Genomic DNA, 23,611 nt, shown 5'->3' with positions numbered 1-23,611 from the left:
TGCCATTTCCAATACTCAAAGCTTTTAGTTCTGTAAAATTCTATCAGTGCTGTTTGCCAGTTATTATCAAGCCTCCCTCCTTGTTTGGTTTCTCCTCATGGTGCTGCTGAGAAATGGTGGAATATAGGTACAGTCCCAGGTCATGCCAGCTACATCTTCACTGCTTTTCAATGCCAAAGGGTCCCTTAGGCAAGTACAAATTCTGCTTGATGCCCCTTGATGCTCAGTCACACTAAGCAAAGTTTGTCCCTGCTCACAGCTATGCTGTAAATGTTGCCTCATGACAACTGCAGTTCCTGAGGTTTCAGACCAGCCCTCTGCAAATGGTAACCTCAAAGGACAGCAGTCACAGATGTATCACTGCAGTGTAAATAATTCATACAGAAAAAGCCTTCCCTAAAAGAGAAAGATCAAGCATTCAAATGTTTCTCCCAGCACATGGAAATAAAGTTTAAGATCTACATTAGAAACCAGTTGAAGAAACCAGTTCATCTTTTTTATTTAGTACTAATGCAGAGTTTGTCCTGATAATACGACGAAGCATAACCACTTCAAACAGATGAGGTTTCATGGAGCTCTCCACTCTTGGAAGCGTCTGCATCCCATCACTGCCCAGTGCAAAGCCAAACTCTTGCTATTTACTGGGATTTAAAAGGGAGTCACAAAGCTCCAGCTGCATGTAGCACCCCACTGCAAAACCCACCTGCATTTACCACATGATGTTTTATCTCTGCCAGGGCAGTCAGATTTCAGAGTTTTCTGCATACAGATTCTAGAAGTGTCTTATCACCACAGTACTTCACAATTGATCTGGTTTTTTACCTTGCCGGCTTGGAGATTTCATGTGTCAAGATGATCTAGCTGAGGTAACAAGTGACTTGGATGTTCAAAGAGTTCTTGCTAATGTCCCTCATAAAAGCTGAACTAAACTGCTATGAAATACAAGAACATTTAATCAGTTACTGACTACAGTAATAAAAAGTGGGAGGATAACTGTGTGCTCCCCAGAGTGATTCCTGTTTGGACTTGTGGATTTATTAAAAGCTTAAACAGAAGGTGGCAGTTGATTATTTATTATGTAATAAGTTACTTAGGATCACAGAAGTGTGAAACATCTGCAAAAGTACCTTACAGAGTTCTGACTGGTGTCCCTGCCCTCAGGGACAGCTCACTGCCCACCAGGACCCCCAGGCCCTCCTCCTCAGAGCTGCTCTCCAGCAGGTGACCCCCAGCCTGTCCTGGTGCCCAGGGTTATTCTTCTGCAGGTGCAGGACCCTGCACTTCCTTTTCTGGATTTCAGACAGCTCCTCTAGCCATCTCAACCCTGCTGAGGTCCTTGGGAAGGGCTGGGCAGCCCCAGGGGGATTGGCTGCTCCTCCCAGCTCTGTGTCACCACCAACCCCTTCATCCAGGGCACTGATGAATATATTAAACAATTAATCCTGGGGGACACCACTGGTGACAGGCCCCCAACCAGACCCTGTGCCACTGATTATGAACCTCTTTGATCTGCTGTTCAGCAGGTGTTGATGGGGGAGATGAGAGAAAACCTTCAGGCAGCTGTCACAAACAGCACTGCATTAATCACTGCCAGTCAACAAGAAAACTCAAAGGCAGAAAATACTCAGATACTATATTTAAAAAGAAAGAAAAAGCTTAGCTGCTCACCCACACTATCTGAGGCTTGACAACAGCACAGAAAGCAGCATCACAGTGGACTCTGTACACCCATAAAAGACAGTTTCCTCTTCTTCCATGAAGATTTTGCTGGAATGTTTTGCCAAGAATTCCTGTGCATGGCACCTCCCTTTTTTTGTAAATGGCACAATGTCACCCATGTCACACTCCTGCTTTTGGTTCTTTTACACAATGAAGATTTTGTCACTATGAATTGCAATGAAATGCACAAATGATTATTTGTGCTTTGACATACATTGGAATAGTAAAAGTTGCATTCTGTGTATTTAAGAGATTAACAGATTTTATTGTTTTCTAAAATATTTTACAATACAGAGACCCAAACCTGTAATTCCTGACAATTTCAGCAACTGTCCTGTGGATGAACAAATATGTTGGTAAGTTTTTGTTGACAGACATATACATACATCCACTTTCTAAGCTTGCACATTTGGATTCACTGAAAATGATGACTAAATATATCTATAAGCTCAAAAAGCAAATGATAGGGTCCAAGATTACCAACAGTGTTTTAAAAAGATTTGTTAACTTCATTACAGTGTAGCTTCCTAACATGGCGTATCTACTTACCTGATACTTAGTTTTAACACAGATCTGCTGTAGTTTTACAACCCAGTTTTCAATGTCACAAGTGCATATTTGACACGATTACACCTGGCCAAGCTGTAACTGCAAACAAATGTAGATTTTACAGTGTTCTGCTACAATAATCCATGTTTGAACTAAAGCTAGTTTATACTTTGACTCATTAATTTATCCACAAATACTGATTTTGAATATATTAGTGTATTTACTGTACTTCTGAAAAATCTTATCACAGAATACTCTGTCTATGGTACAGTAATGAATATGGCAGGAAAGCAGATTTAAATACACCTATAATTTAAACTCTTAAAATAGTCTGAATCTTATTGACACCAAAAGGCTTGATAAGTAATAGCCATGCTTTTCATATTTTGGAATATCAAATTATATGTACATATACACAACATATATAGGCTATTAATAAAAGCATTTAGTCTATTTTACAGTCTTCTCTGTTTAAGATAATCAGCCTTCACAGATTTAACATTTCAAATCACCCAAAAATCATTAGCAGTTAAAAGGAGATTTTTTTTTTTCCCTGCAAACATGTGCTGGAAATAGCCACTCTTCTGGGGCTTATGCATAATTCATTTTTTTTTTGAATGCCACTTAAGATCTAGATGGAAAACTCTTAGTTCAAGTGTTAACCCACATAAAGTACATATGTAATAGAATCCCAACCCAACACCTGCAGATATCTCTGCTACAAATAACCTTCTGTAACAGATATTTATTAAATACAGTATTTCATTTTACAACTCCATTTACAACTTCAAGCCATGCTGACAACACAGAAAGATTACTACAACAAGGAAAGAGCTTTCATTCAGTCAAGTGGTAACTAAATCTATGTCATAATTTAAGTATTAATTGAAAAAGCATACAAAAAGGTGCTTAACTACATAGCATTTAAATAAAAAAATACTGCATCTTTCAGACATTGATAAGAACAAATAAAAAATTAACTATAATAATCTTTAAAATTCAAGTTGCAAGTTACTGAAGGTCACTTAAAATAACTGATTAAACAAAAGTGAGCATAAGCCACATACCTGGGTAGGATGAGGCATAAGCATAGAAAATGCAAAAATGTTTAGGATCCACAATAACAGACCATGTGGGAAGAAAAAGTTTAAAAAGTGTTTTTCCTATCATACTATTTTTTCAACCCTACTCCTTTCCTTTGCATTGTGTACAAGTTGTGAGAACAATGTCAAGCTTTTGTCTTTCATTCAGCCTTATTTGGGTATCAAGCTCTCATCTTTTCATTAAAATATATACACTCTATACATCCATTCAGTTTCCTCTCACTTCACCTAAATACACTGTACAGGCCTACAGAGCTCTTGTGACACTTCTATGTTTATTTTGTCCTTTGTCACTGGATTGGTTCCACATAGTTTGCTGGGTATAAACCAACTTGTCCATTGTCCAGGCGTCCTTTGCACCAGCCCTGCTCATCCTCATTCTCCATTTTGGTTAACTCATCCCCTGAAGAAAAGAAGGAACATTTTCCCCATCTCAGTGCAAGTCAAAGAAACGTTTCATTAGGCTTATTGTCTTAGGGTTTTAAGGGAAACATGGAAGAAAATGCTACAAAGATTAAATAACTCAGAATTTGCTTGCTAACTTCCAGACTATCCATTCAGACATTCATGAACTATAAGATAACTTCATTTTGATTGCAATGCACATCTGATATTCCACATCCTCAGGGAATACTTTGACTTTTGAGAGCCTGCAGACTCCAAGATGCTCCATAGGAGCAAAGGAAGCTCCACCTCAGCCAGGCAAAAAAGACCAAATTGAGTAACAATTATTTCCTCCCGTGCAACTAATTTGTGTCAAAGTTTTCCCTAGATAAAACTGACGTGTGTTTTATCTTAACAACAGGAAATAGAGGATGAAGACAATAATCACTTATAGTCCCAAATAGTAGAGAGTCTTGGTGTCATTTAGGAGAATAAAAACTAGCTTAAGGACTATAAATTCTTTGGTAGAAATGGACAAGCTTCATATTAAATCTTCTCAAGATACGTATCTTTATAGCTTTTCTCCGTGATAAAAAGGTTAAAGTTTCATCTCTTCTAGTTTTTATCAGAAAATTAATAAATACCCATTGAACAAATGAAAAAATTACTCTACTTGGTGTATGGAACAACTTTTCCACTTTTTCTAATGCTACAGAATGGGAGCATTTCAAACCTTCCATGAAGTGTGTGTTAATAAAGAGTGGAAACAAAGAGTATCCAAAATTCACATTGCAATAATGGTATGCCCTAACAAATGCATTTGTATCAAAGCTTAGGCTTGGAAACTCTGTGATCCTGGAAGTCTAAGAAAATATTAACACTTTTAAGTGTCATCTGCACAGCAGTTACAATGAAACCATGTGATGATAAAACCAGAACACACAATAACATACTCTGACAACATTGCAGGGACAACCAGTAAAGGTTGTCTCTGCAATGTCACAATTGCAGGGACAGTCCCCAATACTGTCACTATTCTCAGCCACCGAGGGCCACAATACAAATATTGTAAATAATTATGTCCCATCCTCTTACATGCTTATAAAACCTCTCATAGGATATGAATGAAGTTATTCTTGCTCTCTGGAAGCCTCCCATGGCTCTTTGCCAAGAGAAAAAACAAAAAAAAAAAAAAAATCAAAACAAAAAGCACCAAATGTAAAGGTACTCTACTAAAAAAAAAGTTTCATGTATTAAAGTACATTTAATGGACACTGTGCAGAGCACATATTCTAACATGTATTTAGAAGCATTTTGTAGGTAAAGTCTTTGAATACCCAAGGAAATCCTGTCTGAGAATATCCATGTCCATTTGAACAAATCCTTAAAATGCATTAATCCTCTGTTGACAGCTGCTAGGAGCCTAGGGATATCTACAGAGGAACACAGGATTGAGTACATTTTAAATTGGCTCCTACCTGACCTTGTGAGTTCTTTTCCTTAGTTTTTTTTATGTTCAATGTAAAGCTAGTCACACTAACACTTCTGCCTAATAAGTAGCCATCCTATTAGTTCAGCATCTCTAAGGGGATTCATGGTCTAGCACATCATCCCTTTCCTCCAATTGTATCAATGACATCATTTGATGTTGTAATATTCTCTAATGCTCTTCCTTCAGAGTACTGAACTCTTTTTAAGTGAGGTCTGCATATATCTCACAGTTCAGACCTCCTCTGCTTTATTTCTACAGACCTCACACACCGAGAGCCACTTGGTTCAGTGGCTTAATGCAAGTGACACAGATGGTGCTCCAGCACAAAACACTTAACTTTGTATTTAACCATTACATCTGTGTATATAAACACTGCATAGTTTTGCCAAGCAAAGACTCATTACTGTAAACCCTTGCTGCTTCACAGGCACCAGAGATCTATTTCAAGAGGATTAGCATGCTTCCATCCCCTGCTGAGAAAAATGGAGAAGGTGAAAATCTATAGAATGAAAAGTAACTTTTGGTTTATGTGCATTCCACAGAAAGTACCAGATGTTTTGTTACTTCTGTACTTCTGTCAGGGCACAATTTAGCAAAGTTCATGGACAAATAACCCATTCCTCCACTCTGGAAGCCTACAATACTTGTCTACAAAGAAGAAAAATCAGGTATTCAGTGGTTTCACTGACAAAAAGAGGTGAGTTAAAGGTGCAGCACCACCACCTGAGCTGGGTGGTGTTTTGGTTCAGAAAGCACAAACTGTATTTAGAATATGACCAGGGGACACACTGTTCTGAGCAACCCCTTCATCAGCAGAACAGACATCCTGCAGTTCCCTGATTAGCTACAACATGGACTGGTTTCCTAACTTTTAGCCCTAACATCCACCTAAGAACCACAGCAGCTGGTACAGAAATAGCACTAACCTTAACTAACCATACCTGAAAGGGAGGCAGACAAAAGCTTTCTGGAGTTTCTTTTCAACCCTTGAATCCTGTTTTTCTATTACAAGTAATCTGGTTATTACAGGAGATGGGAATAAAAGACAAGTAAATAGGAAAAGAGACAAACTCAAAGACCATCTATCTCTCTCTTGCACAAAATGAAGTTCTGTTTGCTTTTGCTAAACTACTCCTGCAATCTTGTTCTTGAATTCCTGGTTGGAAAATGTCTCCTGCAATTCTGGGCATGACAGCTGAACAACTGGCTTCAAAGTCATGAACAGGGGGTAGATTTCAGCTGGAGGCAGCAGCACCTGTGGTGTGCAGCCATCACACCATGATGTCACCTTCCTGTGTGTAGAAACAGTGTGTGATGGGTCTCCCCCATCAGTTGGATCTATTCTGTTCTCTCAACTCCTGTAACAGTGAGGGAAAAAAGGGTTTAGGGCTCAAGGGAGATAAAACACCTTAAGAAGGAAGAGGTGTACTAAGTGTACCCTAATATAATACAAGACTGAAAAAACCCAGGTAAAGACAATCCCTGTGCTTAACATACACTGAAGAGGTATGAAAAGAGACAGTTTAAAAAGTATCTGTCCATGGCTAAATTTTCAACCCTAAAAAGTTAGTAGTGCAGAAAGTTGGCTGCCAAAAATTCGATGCTTTCCATTTAAACAGTTGATTTAATACAATTTTAAGAATTGCTGCTGCAGTATTTTCCTTTAAAAAACAACTCTGTAGGGTTGGCATTTCCCGACAGCTAAAAGCAGCAGCTGTTACTGTCACCAAGGAAGAAAAGAGAGAAAGAGGATTTTCAGTTCTGCAGGTAGTTTTGTTTCACTTAAGATAGTAAGAAAGGAGTATCTCAGAGGCAACCCAACACATTTCAAAGAGCTTAGGAGTCAGTGCTGCCAAACAGGGGATACCAAAAGCACTGTTAGGAGGGATGATAGTTAGATAGGATCCTGCATGTGGAATTGTACATCCAGAGAAACAGGTGACTTCAGAAAATAAAAGGTGAAGAGAGAAAAAAAATCCCCTGCCTTTCTCCTTTTTGATAAATGTTTTAAAGGGAAAGTTGCAAACTTACCAGCCTTAAAGCTGAGCTCATCTTGCTCCTGGCCCTCATAGTCATAGAGTGCACGTACTCTCACCTCCATGGCAGGAGGGGTGTCTTCATCAAAGGGATTGGTGTCTCCATTTGCATCAGTGGAGGAGAAGGGGTTGTTGGACTCTTCATCAGACCAATCTGTAGGGTAGCTTTGGTTTTTCTCATAGCTGCTAACACTGAAAATCAATTTTGAAATTATTATTTTCCACTTTTAAAATAGGAGACTAGAAATACCATTAAGACACCCCTAAGTATGCTTAAACTCCACTCTAAGGCCCAGCTTTGAAACTTTCTTTCCGGTATCTTCTCATCTATCTTTAACTGACAATGCCTCATTAAAAAATAAAAACATTCTTGAAAAGCATTTAAAAAGTTAGCAAAACTAACACATGTCAATCTCCTCTCCCCACAAACTCAAAGGACTTCTCTCTCAAAAAATCCACATAATCAAGGGATTATTTACTCTGGAAAGGCAAAAGAGATGCCACAGTCAATGAGAGGGATTATCGGGTTTAGGTAAAACATTTAAATTGCTTTGCAGAACTTTTCTCCCAAACCACTAGGCACCTCTATGATAGCTTCCAACACTTTTTCTATATTGTAAGCCACCAATAAAAAAACTTCAGTATACTGCAACAACTTGATCATTTAAAGGGACGTTCACTGTTCAGCATGCACATGCCCATTAAGAGAGTGGAATATCCACAGAGTGTAGACTGAAGCAACAGGCAGCTGCTCAAGAAGGTCCTAAACAAAAAAAGAAAGCATTTTAAAGGCAGATTTGTTCAGTGAGAAGATACAGAGCAGTAAAGCTCCAGAAGGAGTTTCACTAGAAAAACACATCAGTTTTAACATTTTATAGGACTGGGAAAGGAAGGAAAAAAAGCAAAAGCAATTCTGTTAGCAACTGCCAATAACCACACTAGTTTGAAATCAAAGATCAAGCAACAGATATGGCATCTGTTAGGAAAGACAAGTTAGGTTACAGTGTTGTTTACACAACTGCTTAAAAACTCATCATGCACTGACCAGCGTAGTGTTATAGAAATCAAAAACAGAAAACCCTGGATAGAGAAAGTGCAAATGTGAAAACAATTAAAAAACAACATTTCACCAACTTTTTGATCTTATTGTCCTCCTTTTCACTGACAGTGCTCCCAGTATCTTCTTCATCTTCAAAGGGATTGTAACTTGATTGTACTGACTGCACTGTGTTACTCTGGACACTAAGACTGCTAATTTGGAAAAGAAAAAGCATTATGGTGACCCTATCTGTATAAGAGAACACTGTCACTGGTGTCCCACTAAGCAGCTTCTTAGCAGACCCCTCCTTCAGTCAAAAAAATTTAAACAACCAACCAAAACATCTATCAAATGCAGCATAAGACTCAAGAAAGCTTGGAAAGTCTCACATATGGAGCATTCCTCCACAATTAGAATATCCTTTGTGGACCACAATTTCTTTTTTCCTACTGACTGCAATAAAAGGCAATGCAATTTTTCTAGCCAGCTTCATTCCTTTTTAAAGCAGTTAATGTTAACAGTTTTGTATTAATCACATCCAGAATTCTGATGTGACTAAATGTTTTGCAAACTAAGACCTGAAAATATTATTGTCATTTCTAGAGATGGGAAGGTAGGAAGAGCCCACCAGATCAAGTACAGAAAGTTCCGTTTCTCATGAAACTTGTTTTCTTTCAGCTCCCAATGGAAAGAGAGCTATAAAATGAAGAATAATTCCCAAATTAATTTGTGAAATGCAGAGACATCACTAAAAATGCTCGCAGATAATTATCATTTGATTGGACAGTGACTTTTTGATCCTTTAGAGCTTAGTGCATTTGAAGGCAACAATCTTTTCCAATTAGTGTTTTTAGGCATAAAAAAAGCTACCTGCTATGTTTGTTAGGCTGTGAAACTTGGTCTCCTGTCTGATTGATGCCAGTCAGAGTCACTCCATCAGAAGCCTTCTTCTTTTCTCTTCTACTGAGAGTGCGATTGAGGTCTGCAGACCACTCCTACCAATGAGTGCAAAACGGGATTGAGAAATTCAATGGAACAAGTAATTATCACATTTAATTTTCACACTGACTTGTGGAACATACATCTATATATTCAACACTACTAATAATTACTAAAAAAAAAGTCACTCCAAACATTTCATTTACAATTCTCATCTAGTTCCTACTCCAGCAATGCAAACAGGTGTCTGTGCTACTCACAAAATCCCAGTTACCTGCACTTCCCTGTATAGTATTCTGAACCCCTTGAAAAGACTTAAAATACCAGATATGGCACACAACTGGAGCAATCAAAAGAGCTGGCCAGTACAGACATTTAAAAGATGTACTGTGAGGGCCCACAGTTTCAAATAATGCCAAGACATCTGGCCTTTAAAAGGTAACTCTAACATTCAATTAAAAAAGGCATTTTGAGACAGGGCTTACTTCTCAAGAAGGACTCTCAGATGACTTACAAAGAAGAAGTTAATTTAAATCTGTGCCTAAGATTTAAGCCCCAAAGGTACTTCACTCTGGATTTAGTGAAATTCATTGTCCTAAAAAGCCATATACAGGAGTTAAGGCTCAAATCAATACAAGTATTGACAAGACTAATGCTGCCACTTGTAGACACTTCTTGATGTTTTCAACCATTCAGAGGCAGATGGGACAGGCATGATGAGACCTAAACATAGCTCCTGCATTAAGTCAAGTTAAGCTTTGATATCCTGTTATACTATATGCACTGTACTGATACAAAGCAGGAACCAACAGAAAACAAACTGGATGCAAGCAAATATCCTATGCTGAGATGTTTCCTCTCAGAAGTCTTGAAAGTAGAAAAAAAGTCAGGAGAGTTTGCTGTACACAAGATGGTATTTGAGATAAGTATTTTTATCAGGAAATTGAAGTTTTCAGAGTTGCTATTACTCCTATGTAGCAGAGTCAGTCCACTGCATTCTGCACAGCTCTTCAAATACCTCATTATTTTAACTTTGAGAAATACATATTGGATTTCTGAGTTACCACAGTTAAAAGACCACTGACCTATGCATATTTGCAGTTTACAATGCAATTTCATAGTCATTTGATCATGACTTTTTTTTACTTACGTCATCCTTGTAGCATGTAAACGAGAAAAAACTGGATTAGGAAAACAGTAACAGGAGCATTTAATTTGTTAATTATAATGTTTAAGAAAAAGGATAGTAATTTCCCCACACAGAAGTAACTGCACTTCAGTGTTTCAGGCAAAGAAATTCTACAGTACTGGTATGAATTTACTTCCTGAAAACTCCAATCTGAAGTTACTCAGTATTTTCAAAACAAGTGCTATTTTCCTTTATGGTTAATAAGGAAACAGTGAGACACTCCAGAGTTTATGCTTCTACTCCACTTATTTAATCTCTAGAACTTATTTCAACTAAACCCATATTCTGGTCCAACTCATTCCACTTCTAGCTATCATACATGAGCAGTATGATCTGCACTGACACATTTTTGTGCATAATTCTTGTAGGCTATGGTAACAGAACACAACTTAGAAAAACTCCTTCCTTTTGAAAATGGCATCCAGCAATAAAATGACTAACTGGGTAAAGGTGGAACTTATTTTTTAAATAGAGCAGTATTAAGTTTTAAGTATCAAATTTCAAATTTTGAACTGTTTAGTTCAGACTTTTTCAGAGTCTTTGCAACATGTGCTACAATTACTTGCTAACAGCAAGGAAATTCAGACTGAAGTCTCACACGAAAGGAGAGAAGTAAAACATAAAGGATAACATGTGCAGGTGTCAGAGATGTATCAACTAAACAATGGCTAACAACTTCAGTAATGGCTTAAGCTTAAAAAAAGGCACTGTAGTTTTCTGCTTTACCCATTTTTTCTTTAAATAGGTGCTCAACATAATCACTACCAAAAGTTGTGGCCCAGTGAAAACTGAGATAAGAAAATACTATGACTTGCAAAACAAAGATTCGGTGTTGGAAGCCTGAGGTTAAGAATTACACCAGAAAGAAATATTACAAAAAGCAAAGAGGAAAAAACTAAACAAAACAATTCTGTGGTTTAAGTACTGTGACCTTACCTCAAACTGAGGCCAATTCATTGACATCCCTGGACCTTGATTAGCTCTGAACCACCGCAAGTCTTCAACAGCATCTGCTGTTTTGATATTCTGTTCCAGCTCACGGTAGATATTTTTGTAACTGAAAAGCAAATTTGTCTTCTAATTTAGTATCAAATTTAGAAACATGGCAAATCCCTAAGCAGTTAAAAAAAAAAAATTTAAAGTTCACAATAGTATTGAAGAAACTAACAGCAAGATAGACTTTTAAAAACTAACAGACCTGTTAACTGCCTGTAAAAAGGGAAGAGTAGTCCAACAAGTAAATTTGCTCAAAGTTCACCACACCATAAAATCCTTGTTTGCCAGATTTTAAAACTATGACTCTTGTGTAATTTAATTGGCTGTCATTAATATATATATATATAAACATAGGACTGTATTTAAACAACTGAACTGCAGTCTTGGAAGTTTCTTGAATTTCAAAGCTTATCTACAAGCCAGTAGAAACTAGTTTTGTCCATAGTACTCTGTGAAAACTTCTGTTTTAATCCAGTAAGGATTGTAAGCAATTATAAAAATAAAACCTCCAAACTTGAAGCAGAGGTAAATGGGTTAAACATTTTCCTGTGCAGGTATAATATCTGCTAACTGCTTTTACTGGTTGGGGTACTGTCTGATTTTACTAACTGTACGATTTGAATCAAACACTGTGAAAAAGAACCTCACTACTTTTTCTTGTCTCTCACTCTAGTTGTTTTTCATTAACAGAACAGAAGTGATGTTGCAGATACAGCTCTGATGCTAGACCATGCACATGGTAATGTGCATGACAATATATTTATATCAAAGCCACCAATATGGTGCAATACGGAACTCAGAGTTTAAAAAAATCTCAACACAACAGTCACAAGGCTTAAAATAAGAGACACAAAACTGCTATTATTTTATATATAGTTCATCTGCTATTATAGTCAAGGTAGTGTATTTGTGAAAATCCTTCCAGACCAAATAACACAAAATTTAGAATTAGAATTCATTAGTGCTACATTGTCAAGAGTCAAACTTTCTCAAAATACACTTCCACATTTCTCAATTTCTATACAATACTTGACTGCTTTAACACATACACAGTATGGGCTTCTTCCTACATCAGCAGTCACTTCAATGTATTCAAGCAATGGAGAGGCATGTATTTTGAGAAAGCATTACCAGCCATCAGTTAAATCAACAATAAACTTTAGGTCTACATCTGTACAGGCTATCTTCTGGACTGTGCTCTTTAGCATCATTACAGTTAAAAATCAAACTTTCTTTTCATGACTAATTCTACATCTTTTATCTCTGTATTAAAGAGGCAAAGATAAGGAAAGAGATCAACAGTTACAGCTGCTTTTTCCCTGGTTTCACCCTAATAGTTCTGTTGTTTGATGCTTATTATGACTACTCCTGGAATTCTAAGTATCTTAAAAGGAAATCATTGCCTCTCCACTTGGTCATATTCTGTGTTCTTCCCCAAGCCTTGTCCATTCAGTCAACTATTTCTCATTTATTTCTGATTTGTATTTTCATTTAACCTGATGAAACTGAATCAAATGGGCAACAATTCTACCATCTATCCACTCTGATAGTACAAAGAATCTATCTCACACAGCAGCTCAGTAAGAACTCTGAAGCCACCCAAAATGGTAATGATGCCAAAATAAGTGGTTTTGCCCTTACCTACTGCTTGCTCTTTTTTGTTCTTGTCTCTGTGCCACCCCCTTTCCTCATGCCAGCATTAACATTTGTGTGACAGTATAGCAAGCCAGTTTGGGACACTCCTCAGGTTAAAATCAGTTCTTCCTTTTCTCCTTGCACTTGAAGTGCTAAGCAGAGTGCACGTGACCTCTACTGTTAGAAGTGGGATGTAAAACACTGCCATGGTTACAGCACTCACTACAAGTGTTCCTGTGTCTGGAGCTCCCTAGCAGAAGTTTAGCTTTCTTGGAATACAGTGAGGGCTTGGGCAGAAAGAAGAAAATACAAGACATGCTTGATACATGTGACAGTATAAAGAAGAGACCTTGAAATTAAGGTGGACAAGAGTTCGGTAGTGGTTAACTTATGGATCTTAGATTCATCTCCAGATCAAGGTAATTTGATTACTGAGCTCTAATATTTTAACAATAAATGTATTGACTACAAATTTCATGCTGTCCTACACTAATAAATTTCTGTTTATTCTCTAATAAACATGCAAGACACACAATAAAACAAGACCTTCTTTTCCCAATCTTTGATCCAGCATTTTTTGGTTCTAAGTGCTGAATCCCTTCTAATTGGAACATTTTTGATTATAAAACACCACAAGAACGAAGGTTTGTTGGTTCTGGCAAATGTTAGAGATAGGTGCTAATCTCATTTTAGACAAAACAAAGAATTAATCTCTTTCACTTACACTTTTAAACTGAAGCAACACATTAGAAAGAAATCAGAACTCTGATCTACTTGAAGCATTTATTACTTTCCACAGAAAAGTATTTTAAGCATTAATTTTGAAGTCTAGCAGTTTTACCTTGCAACGTTGGACAAGTCAAGGTGTTTCTGGACTTCCAGTAACACTTCTCGGAAGAAACGCAACCGCTTTTCCTCAAACTGCTGGCACTGCTCAAATACCTGCTCCATGTTCTCCATATACTGAGGAGTAGCATTATCTAATTCTTTCAGTGACTTTTCATACTTCTCTTTTGTCTGGGGATACAAAACCAAATTGTTAGCAATATATTTTATTACTGCCCTGCAACACAGACCTATCAATGCAGTAATGGCTGAGGTTTAGACCACAAGTTGCCAGGCTGCAAACTCTTCTCATGACCACTGTACCCACCTCAGGGCACAAAGGGAATTATCTAAGTAAACTGCAGAAACAGTTACAATAAACCTCCAAGCCTCTTCTCTGGCTTTTTAACAGAAACCATGACAAATGTTAATGTAACTCTAAAGATAAAAACCAGAGGCTGTGGTGTTGTCCACAAGGGTGAGGGAAGAGACGAGAAAGTTGACTCCATGTATCAGAAGCTTGATTTATTATTTTATGATAGGTATTATATTAAAACTATACTAAAAGAATAGAAGAAAGGATTTCACTAGAAGGCTAAGCTAAGAATAGAAAAGGAATCAATAACAAAGGTTTGTCTCTGACCGAGACAGGCCGGACAGGTGAACTGTGATTGGCCCTTAATTGGAAACAGCCAGATGAGGCCAATCACAGATTCCCCCTGTTGCATTCCACAGCAGCAGATCAGAATTGTTTACAGTTTGTTCCTGAGGCCTCTCAGCTTCTCAGGAGTGGAAAAATCCTAAGGAAAGGATTTTTCATAAAACACGTCGGTGACAAGAGGAGTTACAGAGCAAATCAGAGCAGGAAGTCTTTCAAGTTATTGAAAGTATTTGGAGATCTTTTAAAGTGCTGTGTTTTCTCCTCTAATAATTTACGTAGTATACTGTGAGTTATGACCAAAACCCCAAACATTGTGTACATCCTTGTGAACATAAACTGCACACACTGTGAGCTCAGCTAACAGATACAACCTCAGACTCTGCACTAATACACAGAAGTAGTCCATAGGCAGGAATTAAAAGATCCCAACTGACAGAACATAACATTCCAGATGCCAGAAAAGCATTCTCAAAGGAAAAAGATATCCTTGAGGAATCATACATTAAAAGCCACTCAGTAGCAGCCCACTGAAGAGATAAAGCAAACTGTGTAACAGAACAGCATTTATTTAAGTGGATTATATCAGCTTCATTTTTTTAAAATGCATTCTGCAGTCAAGAATGATGACATACTTAGTTGTCAGCAAGTTTTAGGCATCTGTCTCTCAGATTCATGAGTGAAATAGCTCAGCCCTCACTCATAAATAAGTAGAACTCTGCCCTAGAAGTTTGCTGGCTTACTGTGCTTAGCTCCCTGCTGAAAGTACTTAAATGAAATAGAGGCCATACATTATTCATCTTCAGAGAAGAAAAACTTGCAAGAACACATTCTTGGGAGAAAACTAAACCTTGGTACAGAACTGGAACTGACAGAGAGCTATGTGCTGCTGTTCACAGCACATTCAGGAGGAAAAAAGAGCTTAAATATGCACAAGCTATAGGTCAAAAAAACTCTGTATACCTTTAGTACATCTTGTTTGCTTCTCTCCACTTTGTCTTGTAATTTCTTCAGTTGCTCAGGATTCAGTGCTGGATCAGCTTTGCTGTTTGTTTCTCTGGATATAGCCAGTTTCTCCTCCTTGCAGGCAGCATGGTAAGCTTTCTTTGCAGCTTCCACCTACAAAAGGGATTTGAGTCTTTGCATCTGGAACAGTCTACAGCAACCATAAAATCTTAGCCATAAAAGCATGTTGCAACAAAGAAATGGTCAGGTTTTGTTTTCAGGATGATTTTTTTTTTTTGGGGGGGAGAGGGGGAAATTGTTTTCATTTAGGCCAAAGAATGAACAATACATAAGAATCAACGTAAGGAAATTATTGGAGCATTCTTTCACCATACAAAAAATGTCACTCATACAGCTTAGAGAAGTGTTGAACAGATGCAACAAAAGGTTTACAGAAAGTCCCCAACTAAACACTTCTCACTCATGCCCATGTTCACCTGCTCCCCCTTCTTCTACTAACCTGTTATTTAAGAATAATGTTATATGAGGGGGGGGGAAACCCACAAACACATTTTTCCCTCATTTATTTTGCAATTTTCAATTGCATGAAATAAGATACTGTTAAAATGATATCTTAAATTTCACTTTCCCCAGATTTTCACTGAACTCACCAAGATTAGGAGAGGCCAAGAGAAAAATATTTATTTTCAGAAGAGGACAGAAAGCAAGAGACCTTTAAGAGAAAGGAGGGTCCAGCAGAAAGAAGAGGGAGTTTACTCCCTTATAGAGATTTGAAACATTAGTATATTATAACACAGGATATCTAATACATAATCTACTGCTGTACCTCTTTCAGCTTTTTTGCCCAGGGTTTCTGAGCTTTCCTAAATCCATCTTCTGCTTCTTTGGTTTCCTTAAATCCTCCCATCATTTGCTTATGAAAGGCTTCCTTCTGCCAGTTCTTGATTTTTTCAAAATCTTCATTCATCAGTGAACCTTTTACTTCTAGATGTAGTTCACTCACTTTTTCAGCTTCTGACATAAAAGCACACCAAGCCCTTTCTACTGTTCCATACTGTGGGCCTAAACACAACAAAAAGTGTCATTCTCAGTAACCATCACCCACATGGAACTTATATTCCCAAGAAACTACCTGAAACTAATGACTTATATTCACTTGTAAACAATGTTGATGCAAACCTAGAAAAGGGAACAATTTTTTTTCACATAAATTTAGAGTATTACAAACTTTTAAGCCAGAAAAAGAAATATTCATTTAGTCTGGCGTCCTTACCCCTGTACCACAATTCTCAGTATTCCACATGTGAGATCCCCTTTGAACTGCCTTCAGTTTCTCAACATACTTTTTTTGAAGGGTGTATAAAACCATGGAAGGACAAACTATTGCAGAATATATCAAATAGCATCACCTTAGCCTACCTAGGTCTTTAATTACCAGTTTTTCCCCCACAGTCACTGCCCCCTTGTTATTCAGAATCCCTTTTCTGAAAGGGATTCTGAATAACTCTACTGGTAATTATATAGAAACAGACAGTTCTCTAGAACATGACACGGTACTGAAGGCAAGATTCATCTGCTTCAGCAAGAAGCAAGCAAACTTGCAAAAGAGCAGGGATTTGCTGGATTGGGTTTTTATCCAAAAAAGCTTGGCCATTTGTCACATTACTGAGCCTCTTACAGAAACTCCATTATAGGCTAAGACATACAGTATTTCTACTTGGTACTTACCAAAGATATACAGAACAAAGATACAAACAAACTTAACAAAGATATACAGAAACATTTTTTTCCATTTGAGAAAGTTGTCAGAGTTCAAACTCAGCATTACCTTTCTCCACAAGCTGCTTCCACCTTTTAGCCCATTCTGTGAGCTGCTGAGCATAGACCTTCTCTATCCGTGCCCGTTCATGAATACAGTTCATGAGATCATTGCAAAGTCTGTGGCCATCATCAATTCGTTTTACTGTCCTCTTGTAATTTCCAACCTACCAAGAGACAAAGACTTAATTTCTGCTTGAAAGCTCTGAAAACAAGAGAAATCTCTAATTAACAGAAATACTGTAAACTAAGAGTAAGATAATACAGCAGGAAATAATCAATTATGGAATCAGGTTCATTCATCTTAAATCAATTAATCACCAAACCTAACTGAAACATTGCAATTAATCATAAAACCTAACTGAAACAATGCAGCAAAGGCTACAAGTTTCCCTGTAAAAGAAAGTTGTTAGTTTTAAAAGTAAAAGCTTTATTATATTTTATTAAGTCTGCAATGTAATTATGTGCAATCACCACAATTGTTCTGCATGATTATTTCTTGGTAATGTTCTAGATAGTGGATAAAATTAAGAGAAATAATAGAGTATTATTTCCCTCTTCAATATTCATTATCAAGTACCTAATACCTAATTTTATGCTGTGTTTCATCTTTCAGGATTAATAAAACTGCAGAGACATGCAAAGGAGCATTGCAACATCTCTATCAACCATAACAATAGTTTTTAAGAATGCAGTCACTGCTGAAAACCCAGATAGCAATTATTTCCAAAGTATACTCTAGAATTTAATGTGGGAAGATACTGACAGCAATAACATGGAGTTACCATATTTAGAATTGTAAATACTAAAGGAAAAAAACTCCACAGTCATCCAGTGTACAAGCTATAATAAAATGAGGACATGGCGCAAAATGTACACCATATAATGAACATCCATTATATAATTAAGACTTCCCTTTCACTCTTGTGCACATGGCAAGATGGAATAACAAATATAAATGTCTGAAAGGGAAAAAAGCCTTACACTGCTCCCAGAGTAACATTTCCACTGAATTCAAGGTCACTCAGGCTGGCTTTTGTAAACATTAAACAAGACCTAAGAACTCTGTTAAGAGAACTTGCACAGGCTATTAAATATCACAGTCATTTTCTTATCTGCCCAAACCACCTGACTGAAAAGCAACGATTAGCAGCAAGGCAGTAGATTAAATATTCAAATACTCAAAGTGTATTAGTCATTTTTACATTTGAATCATATCTGCTTCACATCTGACAGAGAAAAACATTCAACTTTTAGGTTCACATTTATTCAGAATTTCGTCAGCAGATGTACATGCAAGCCATTTGCTTGAGAAAAATGGTATACAGGGCAATACTCTTCAAAGGGGAAAAATCCCTATACTAAGTACTGGAAGAATAAATGACTACACTATAAATACAGACGTATGCTAGATCTTCTCATTAAATCTGGGAAAAGAATAAAATCAAAACCATCAATGACATGACAAAACCATTTCTCTTAGTGTCTTCTAAGAATTCATCTAAGCATGTTTTTTGGTTTGGACTAGATCCATTTCAACAGATCAAAGGAATTTAGTCAGCCTCCAAGTAAGGCATTAGTTAGCAGTTACTGGTTTGTCTAAATCACATAAACAAATTCATACACACAGCCCCTGCCCTTTAAAACATAAGCCACAATATAATATGAAGATAAGAAGCTCCCAGAGAGAGTCAATGCATCCATGTCAACTGATTGCAGCTATTACCAAGAAAGCATGAAAAATAACCTTCTATTTTCAGGAGAAATGGAAATGGAGAAGTAGGCAGTTATACATATGTAATCAAAGTGTTAAGGGAATTAAATACCTCCAAGAACATCTTCAGTCTTTGTAATGAAAGACAAATCATTCATCTGCTCAAAATTGCTCCAGCTGTAGGTTCACAATCAAGCAGACTTTCAAGACAGGTTATGTTAGCTTGGCACAACTACTAAAGCCTTATATTAGCATCAGTTTGTGTCTCTAGTTATGTGCCCAGGGATTTACGTCTGTAGCACAAACTTTTCCTTTCATAAATTCTCCCTATTAAATTAGCATTTTAAATTATAATATTGAATGAGAGCTGGCTGCCTTGTGGTATATTAAATCCTTTCATTCTGAGCAAACTCTAACCTCATCGTAACATCAAGCAGTTGCCAAATTTCAGGCAGGTATTCAGAGAACTGCACTGAACTTACCTGAGAGCATTCACTGTTATCACATAAGGGCACCTTTAAAGAGCTGCATGAACATCACAGATTTTTCACCCACCACCTCCTCCTCACAGAAGGACTGAAGGAACTCAGCATCACAGTTTAGAATCAGTAAAAAGAGGAACCAGGCCCACAACACTAGAAAATAACCTGGTATTGCAAAGAAAGCCTTTTACAGTGAAATTTTCCCTATCAGGAATGCTAGAATTTTGGAAATACAGCATTTTTTCTGTGTTCCATGACAGAGAACATAAGTTACATAACCTGGCATGTAACATTTTGAAAACCTAGTGGTTTCTTTTAAAAACTGCATTTTAAGTTAGGGACACTGCAATGACACATTTTAGAGATGTGGAATGTGCAGCTTGTCACTGTAGGACATAAGATTTAAGACACAAGGTCCTTAGGCCACAGAGCTAAGTAAAGGGAAAAGAATTTCAGTCTTTAGGTTGTCAAGGAGCTACTAGATTAACAGTAAAGAAGTTAAAATAATAAATAAAAACCCTAGAAACACACTCAAGATACCCTGAACTCTGAAAAACATGATCTTATATACATTGTTTATCCAAGACTCCTCTCTCCAATTTCTGAGGTAAATGGCAAGCATTCTGCAAGACTTCCCCCTTCCCCTTCACAAGAAGTATTTGAGCAAATTAAAAATGAAGAATTCTTTTATTTGTAGCAACTCACCAGGAACAACACAAACAAAAAAATCCTGTGCTTCTTTGTTTTAGTCAGAGCCATTTTATATAATACCTGACAATTTTCAGATTTCTTAATTAGCCCTGTATAGTACATGAACATACATGATTTTGCTAGTTAGAATAATTTCCTGATCATTCTCAGCATTGCACTATTTCTTGCTAAACAGACACAGACAACTAAGATTTGAATGAAGTTATGACATGACATTCTAAGTCTTCATGTCCTACACATAAAGTATTTGTTTCAGAAAAGTAACTTGTAAGACTACAAACTTTCTTATCATTTCAAGTAGAAAAATAGATTTTTAAAAACTATACCACACTTTCTTTTTATCATCAACAACATATCCATCTAAAAGAGATAGTTTATTACATGATATCAAATTCACTTGCTGTTTACCCTTAGTAGTCAGAAACACTTCAAAAGGAAATAACCAAGAGTTTATTTCTTTAAAATACCACTATAATGGTCACTTTTTGGATGCAATCAGTTCATTCTGGGAAAATTGTGATTCATAGTTTTGTGTTACTCTTCCTACCTGTTCTAACCTGAATTAACCATCAGTCTTAACCCTTTTCCACTGCAAAAATTACTGAGTTTTGCTGCTAATAAATCTCAGTTGATCCTCTTTTCCCCGTTTATCTCTTCCAGGCACTACAGATGCTGTCAGGTCTCCATTAAGCTTAACCAAGAAAGCATTCCTTCTGATTTTATAACTTTCTCTCAGGCGTGAGCTCAGCAATGTCACCTCAAATCCTCTGCTAAATCTAAGATTTAGGGAATCTGTAAGGTCCAGAAAAAAACACAGAGGCACCCTCTGATGAGGCACTGATCATCCTATAGTTGGCAGTGCAGGCAGCTTGCCTTTTACCAAGGGAGCCAAGCACTGCCAGTGATAGGATCTTTAGTGGGAATGTATCTCAGAGTTTGCAACTTCGCACTAAACACAAAGGGAGAGTCTTAATTATGTAGGCTCCTTCACCTCAACTGTTAGACTCTTTTTTTATTTTAAGGCATATTCATAGAGCAGCACAAAAGCCTAGAGTATTAAACACACCTTGCAGGTTTTTCTGGTCCACTGAGAGAAAAAAGAAGAGTATTTTCATTTGTTAGCAGCCCAGAAGGTGGCAAACATTCAGCTATTGCTAAACTCCTGTTAGGTAATTTCAACACCACGACAAACATTATACCACAAATACTTCAGGAGTTTCAAATGCCTGAAGATAGATTTGTCAACTCTTTTTCCAAGCTTGCAGAGCTTATTCATAACAAATCAGCCTTTATGAACTGGAACCATTCAAAAGAAAGTCAACAAGGTATTTTTAGGGACAAATACTCCTAGGAATGAAACAGAATAATAAGCTTTAAAGATTCATAGTCAAACCCACACATACCAATGGCCAACATAGGGACACACACTATTTCCAGCATTCCATTAAACCACGAGGAAAATTTCTTTCCAGCTACATCAAACGGGAAGTTTCCAAACATTTCAACCAGCTTAAACATCTACAACCACTGTGTGGTTTTTATAAATAAGAATAATTATCTTGGTGCATAATTAGCACACACAGTCCAAGTACCTATGAGCTTTAGCTCTGAGTAAGTTTATGTATATAAATTCACCCCTGATTACAAGAAAAATCCTGAGGAAGGTCTGAAACACACAAAATCTTAAGCCAAATACACCAGTAAAGCAAACACTGACAATATAAATGAAAAATATTCAATTGCTCAAAGTTAGGAAGATATTTAAAAAACAACTATGTGACAGGAATCTCTTACTGCAGAGTCCAAATATTTTTATCCAGAATGTTTTATCCAGACCCCCATTTGGGTCTTGCTTTGGTTGGTTGAGGTTTTCATTTTGGGTAGGAGTTTTTTAGTTGTTTGTTTTGTTGGTTTTTTTTGTGTGGTTACTAGGGGGCAGGGGACAACAGCAATGCAAACAGAGGCCAAATTTAATTCATCCATACTACACAGGGGATCATCTTCCACTTTGAGAGGTTGAAAGTCTTATATTGCTAATGGATTGTCAGCAAATCCTTCAGAATGCAACAAAAGCCTTGTGTTCAGCACCTCAGAATGCACACCAGCTCCTGTCCTCCAAGGGAATCACTGACAGGGGTAAAATAATCCCAGCTGCAGGTTTAGCAGCTGTTCAGTGACTATTTCTGTTTGGGTAAGTAGGTGTTTGAAACACCCCTGCAATAAATGGGCTCCATGCTGCTGATGTTAGCAGAAAGTCAGACCTAGAGCTCATTTAAAGTAAGTGCTTCTACAGAGAGGGTAGCTGCTCCTTTTGATGTCTTACCTTTCAAGATATGCATACACTTCCACTTTGATCTCTAGGAACACTCACTGATTGGCTTTCTTACCTTCACAGGTATGTAATTGAACAAGAGCATTGGTCTCATCTTGCCCAAGGCATTTTTCTTTTAATAGATCCCTGATAGTGATTACCAGCATAAGGCTGGAGCTTAATAAACAGAAAGCAAACTTTATGATGCATTTTGTTAAATATTAATATACCAAATTCCTTCACAGACATTCCAAGCTGCTCCAGTAGGACAAGGCCAATGGGTGCCCACTTCTCATGTTTAACTAAAGCAACACAATGTTGGAACTAACCAGTTTTTGGACTGGTCTATTTTTGGATGCAGAAAGTGCCTTAGATGATTATAATGCATTTACAGCAGTCATGCAAATGCTTAAACTCCAAGTGATAGATGAGAAAGAAATAGAAATGCTTTCAAACTGTACTTTTTCCACTTTCCCTTGGAAAACCTGCTGCCATCCTGCTTCAAGCTATCAGAAACAATCTTTGATTACCCAAAGCACATCATCCTTGTCACCCAATTAACACAGATGAAGGAATCTTTTCTTGGAGCATATCAACAGGATTCCTTCGTCTCTAGGATTTCCACACTCAGAGAGAGTCATGAGCTTAACCAGACACATCAAGGTACATTGAAGCTTGACAGAAAAATAAATTAGAAGAGTGAAATTTCCATCACTCAGGTAATTTAAGACACTACTACAACTGAAACTTTGATGAAATCCTCCAGTGCTGTTGTGGGAATTACCCTTCAGAAAGTCTTTTCTTAGTATTTTTGCATTCCTTTGTTCTCTAAGCAAGCTATATTAAAACACGTACGAAATTCTCCGACTCCTAAAGTACTTTTATTGACTAAACGCCTAAAGAAATTAGAGGTGAAGAAAAGGATTTGTTCTGCTGAAAAGGATTTGTCATCCTGCTAGAAGACAAAAAAGCCTTAAAGTAGTATCTTGAGTTTACCAAATACAAAAAACCACTTCCATTTAATTAAGAAAGCTGCTGCTTTTTC

At 37.2% G+C, this 23,611-nt stretch overlaps 1 protein-coding gene across 5 annotated transcripts in view; it reads right to left on the bottom strand.

The window, feature by feature from the left end:
* Positions 1 to 1,961: 1,961 nt before the first annotated feature.
* Positions 1,962 to 23,611, bottom strand: part of PACSIN2 (protein kinase C and casein kinase substrate in neurons 2) — a 53,879-nt gene continuing 32,229 nt past the window's right edge. For 4 of the 5 annotated variants that reach the window (XM_030238280.2, XM_050982410.1, XM_050982388.1 and 1 more), the window contains 9 exons: positions 17,359 to 17,515; positions 16,357 to 16,592; positions 15,528 to 15,683; positions 13,923 to 14,098; positions 11,387 to 11,507; positions 9,193 to 9,317; positions 8,418 to 8,534; positions 7,279 to 7,475; positions 1,962 to 3,774 (listed from right to left, as the gene is read on the bottom strand). In XM_030238280.2, coding sequence (XP_030094140.1) covers positions 3,662 to 3,774; positions 7,279 to 7,475; positions 8,418 to 8,534; positions 9,193 to 9,317; positions 11,387 to 11,507; positions 13,923 to 14,098; positions 15,528 to 15,683; positions 16,357 to 16,592; positions 17,359 to 17,515 — 1,398 coding nt within the window. In that variant the 3' untranslated portion in view covers positions 1,962 to 3,661. The remainder of the gene's footprint in view (positions 3,775 to 7,278; positions 7,476 to 8,417; positions 8,535 to 9,192; positions 9,318 to 11,386; positions 11,508 to 13,922; positions 14,099 to 15,527; positions 15,684 to 16,356; positions 16,593 to 17,358; positions 17,516 to 23,611) is intronic. The other variant, XM_050982401.1, reaches the window with a different exon arrangement.

The sequence above is a fragment of the Serinus canaria genome, chromosome 1A, assembly GCF_022539315.1.
Source record: "Serinus canaria isolate serCan28SL12 chromosome 1A, serCan2020, whole genome shotgun sequence".
In the NCBI taxonomy this organism is placed as follows: domain Eukaryota; kingdom Metazoa; phylum Chordata; class Aves; order Passeriformes; family Fringillidae; genus Serinus; species Serinus canaria.
The sequence above is the reverse complement of the archived record's forward strand: the minus strand, read 5'-3'. Positions and strand labels throughout refer to the sequence as shown.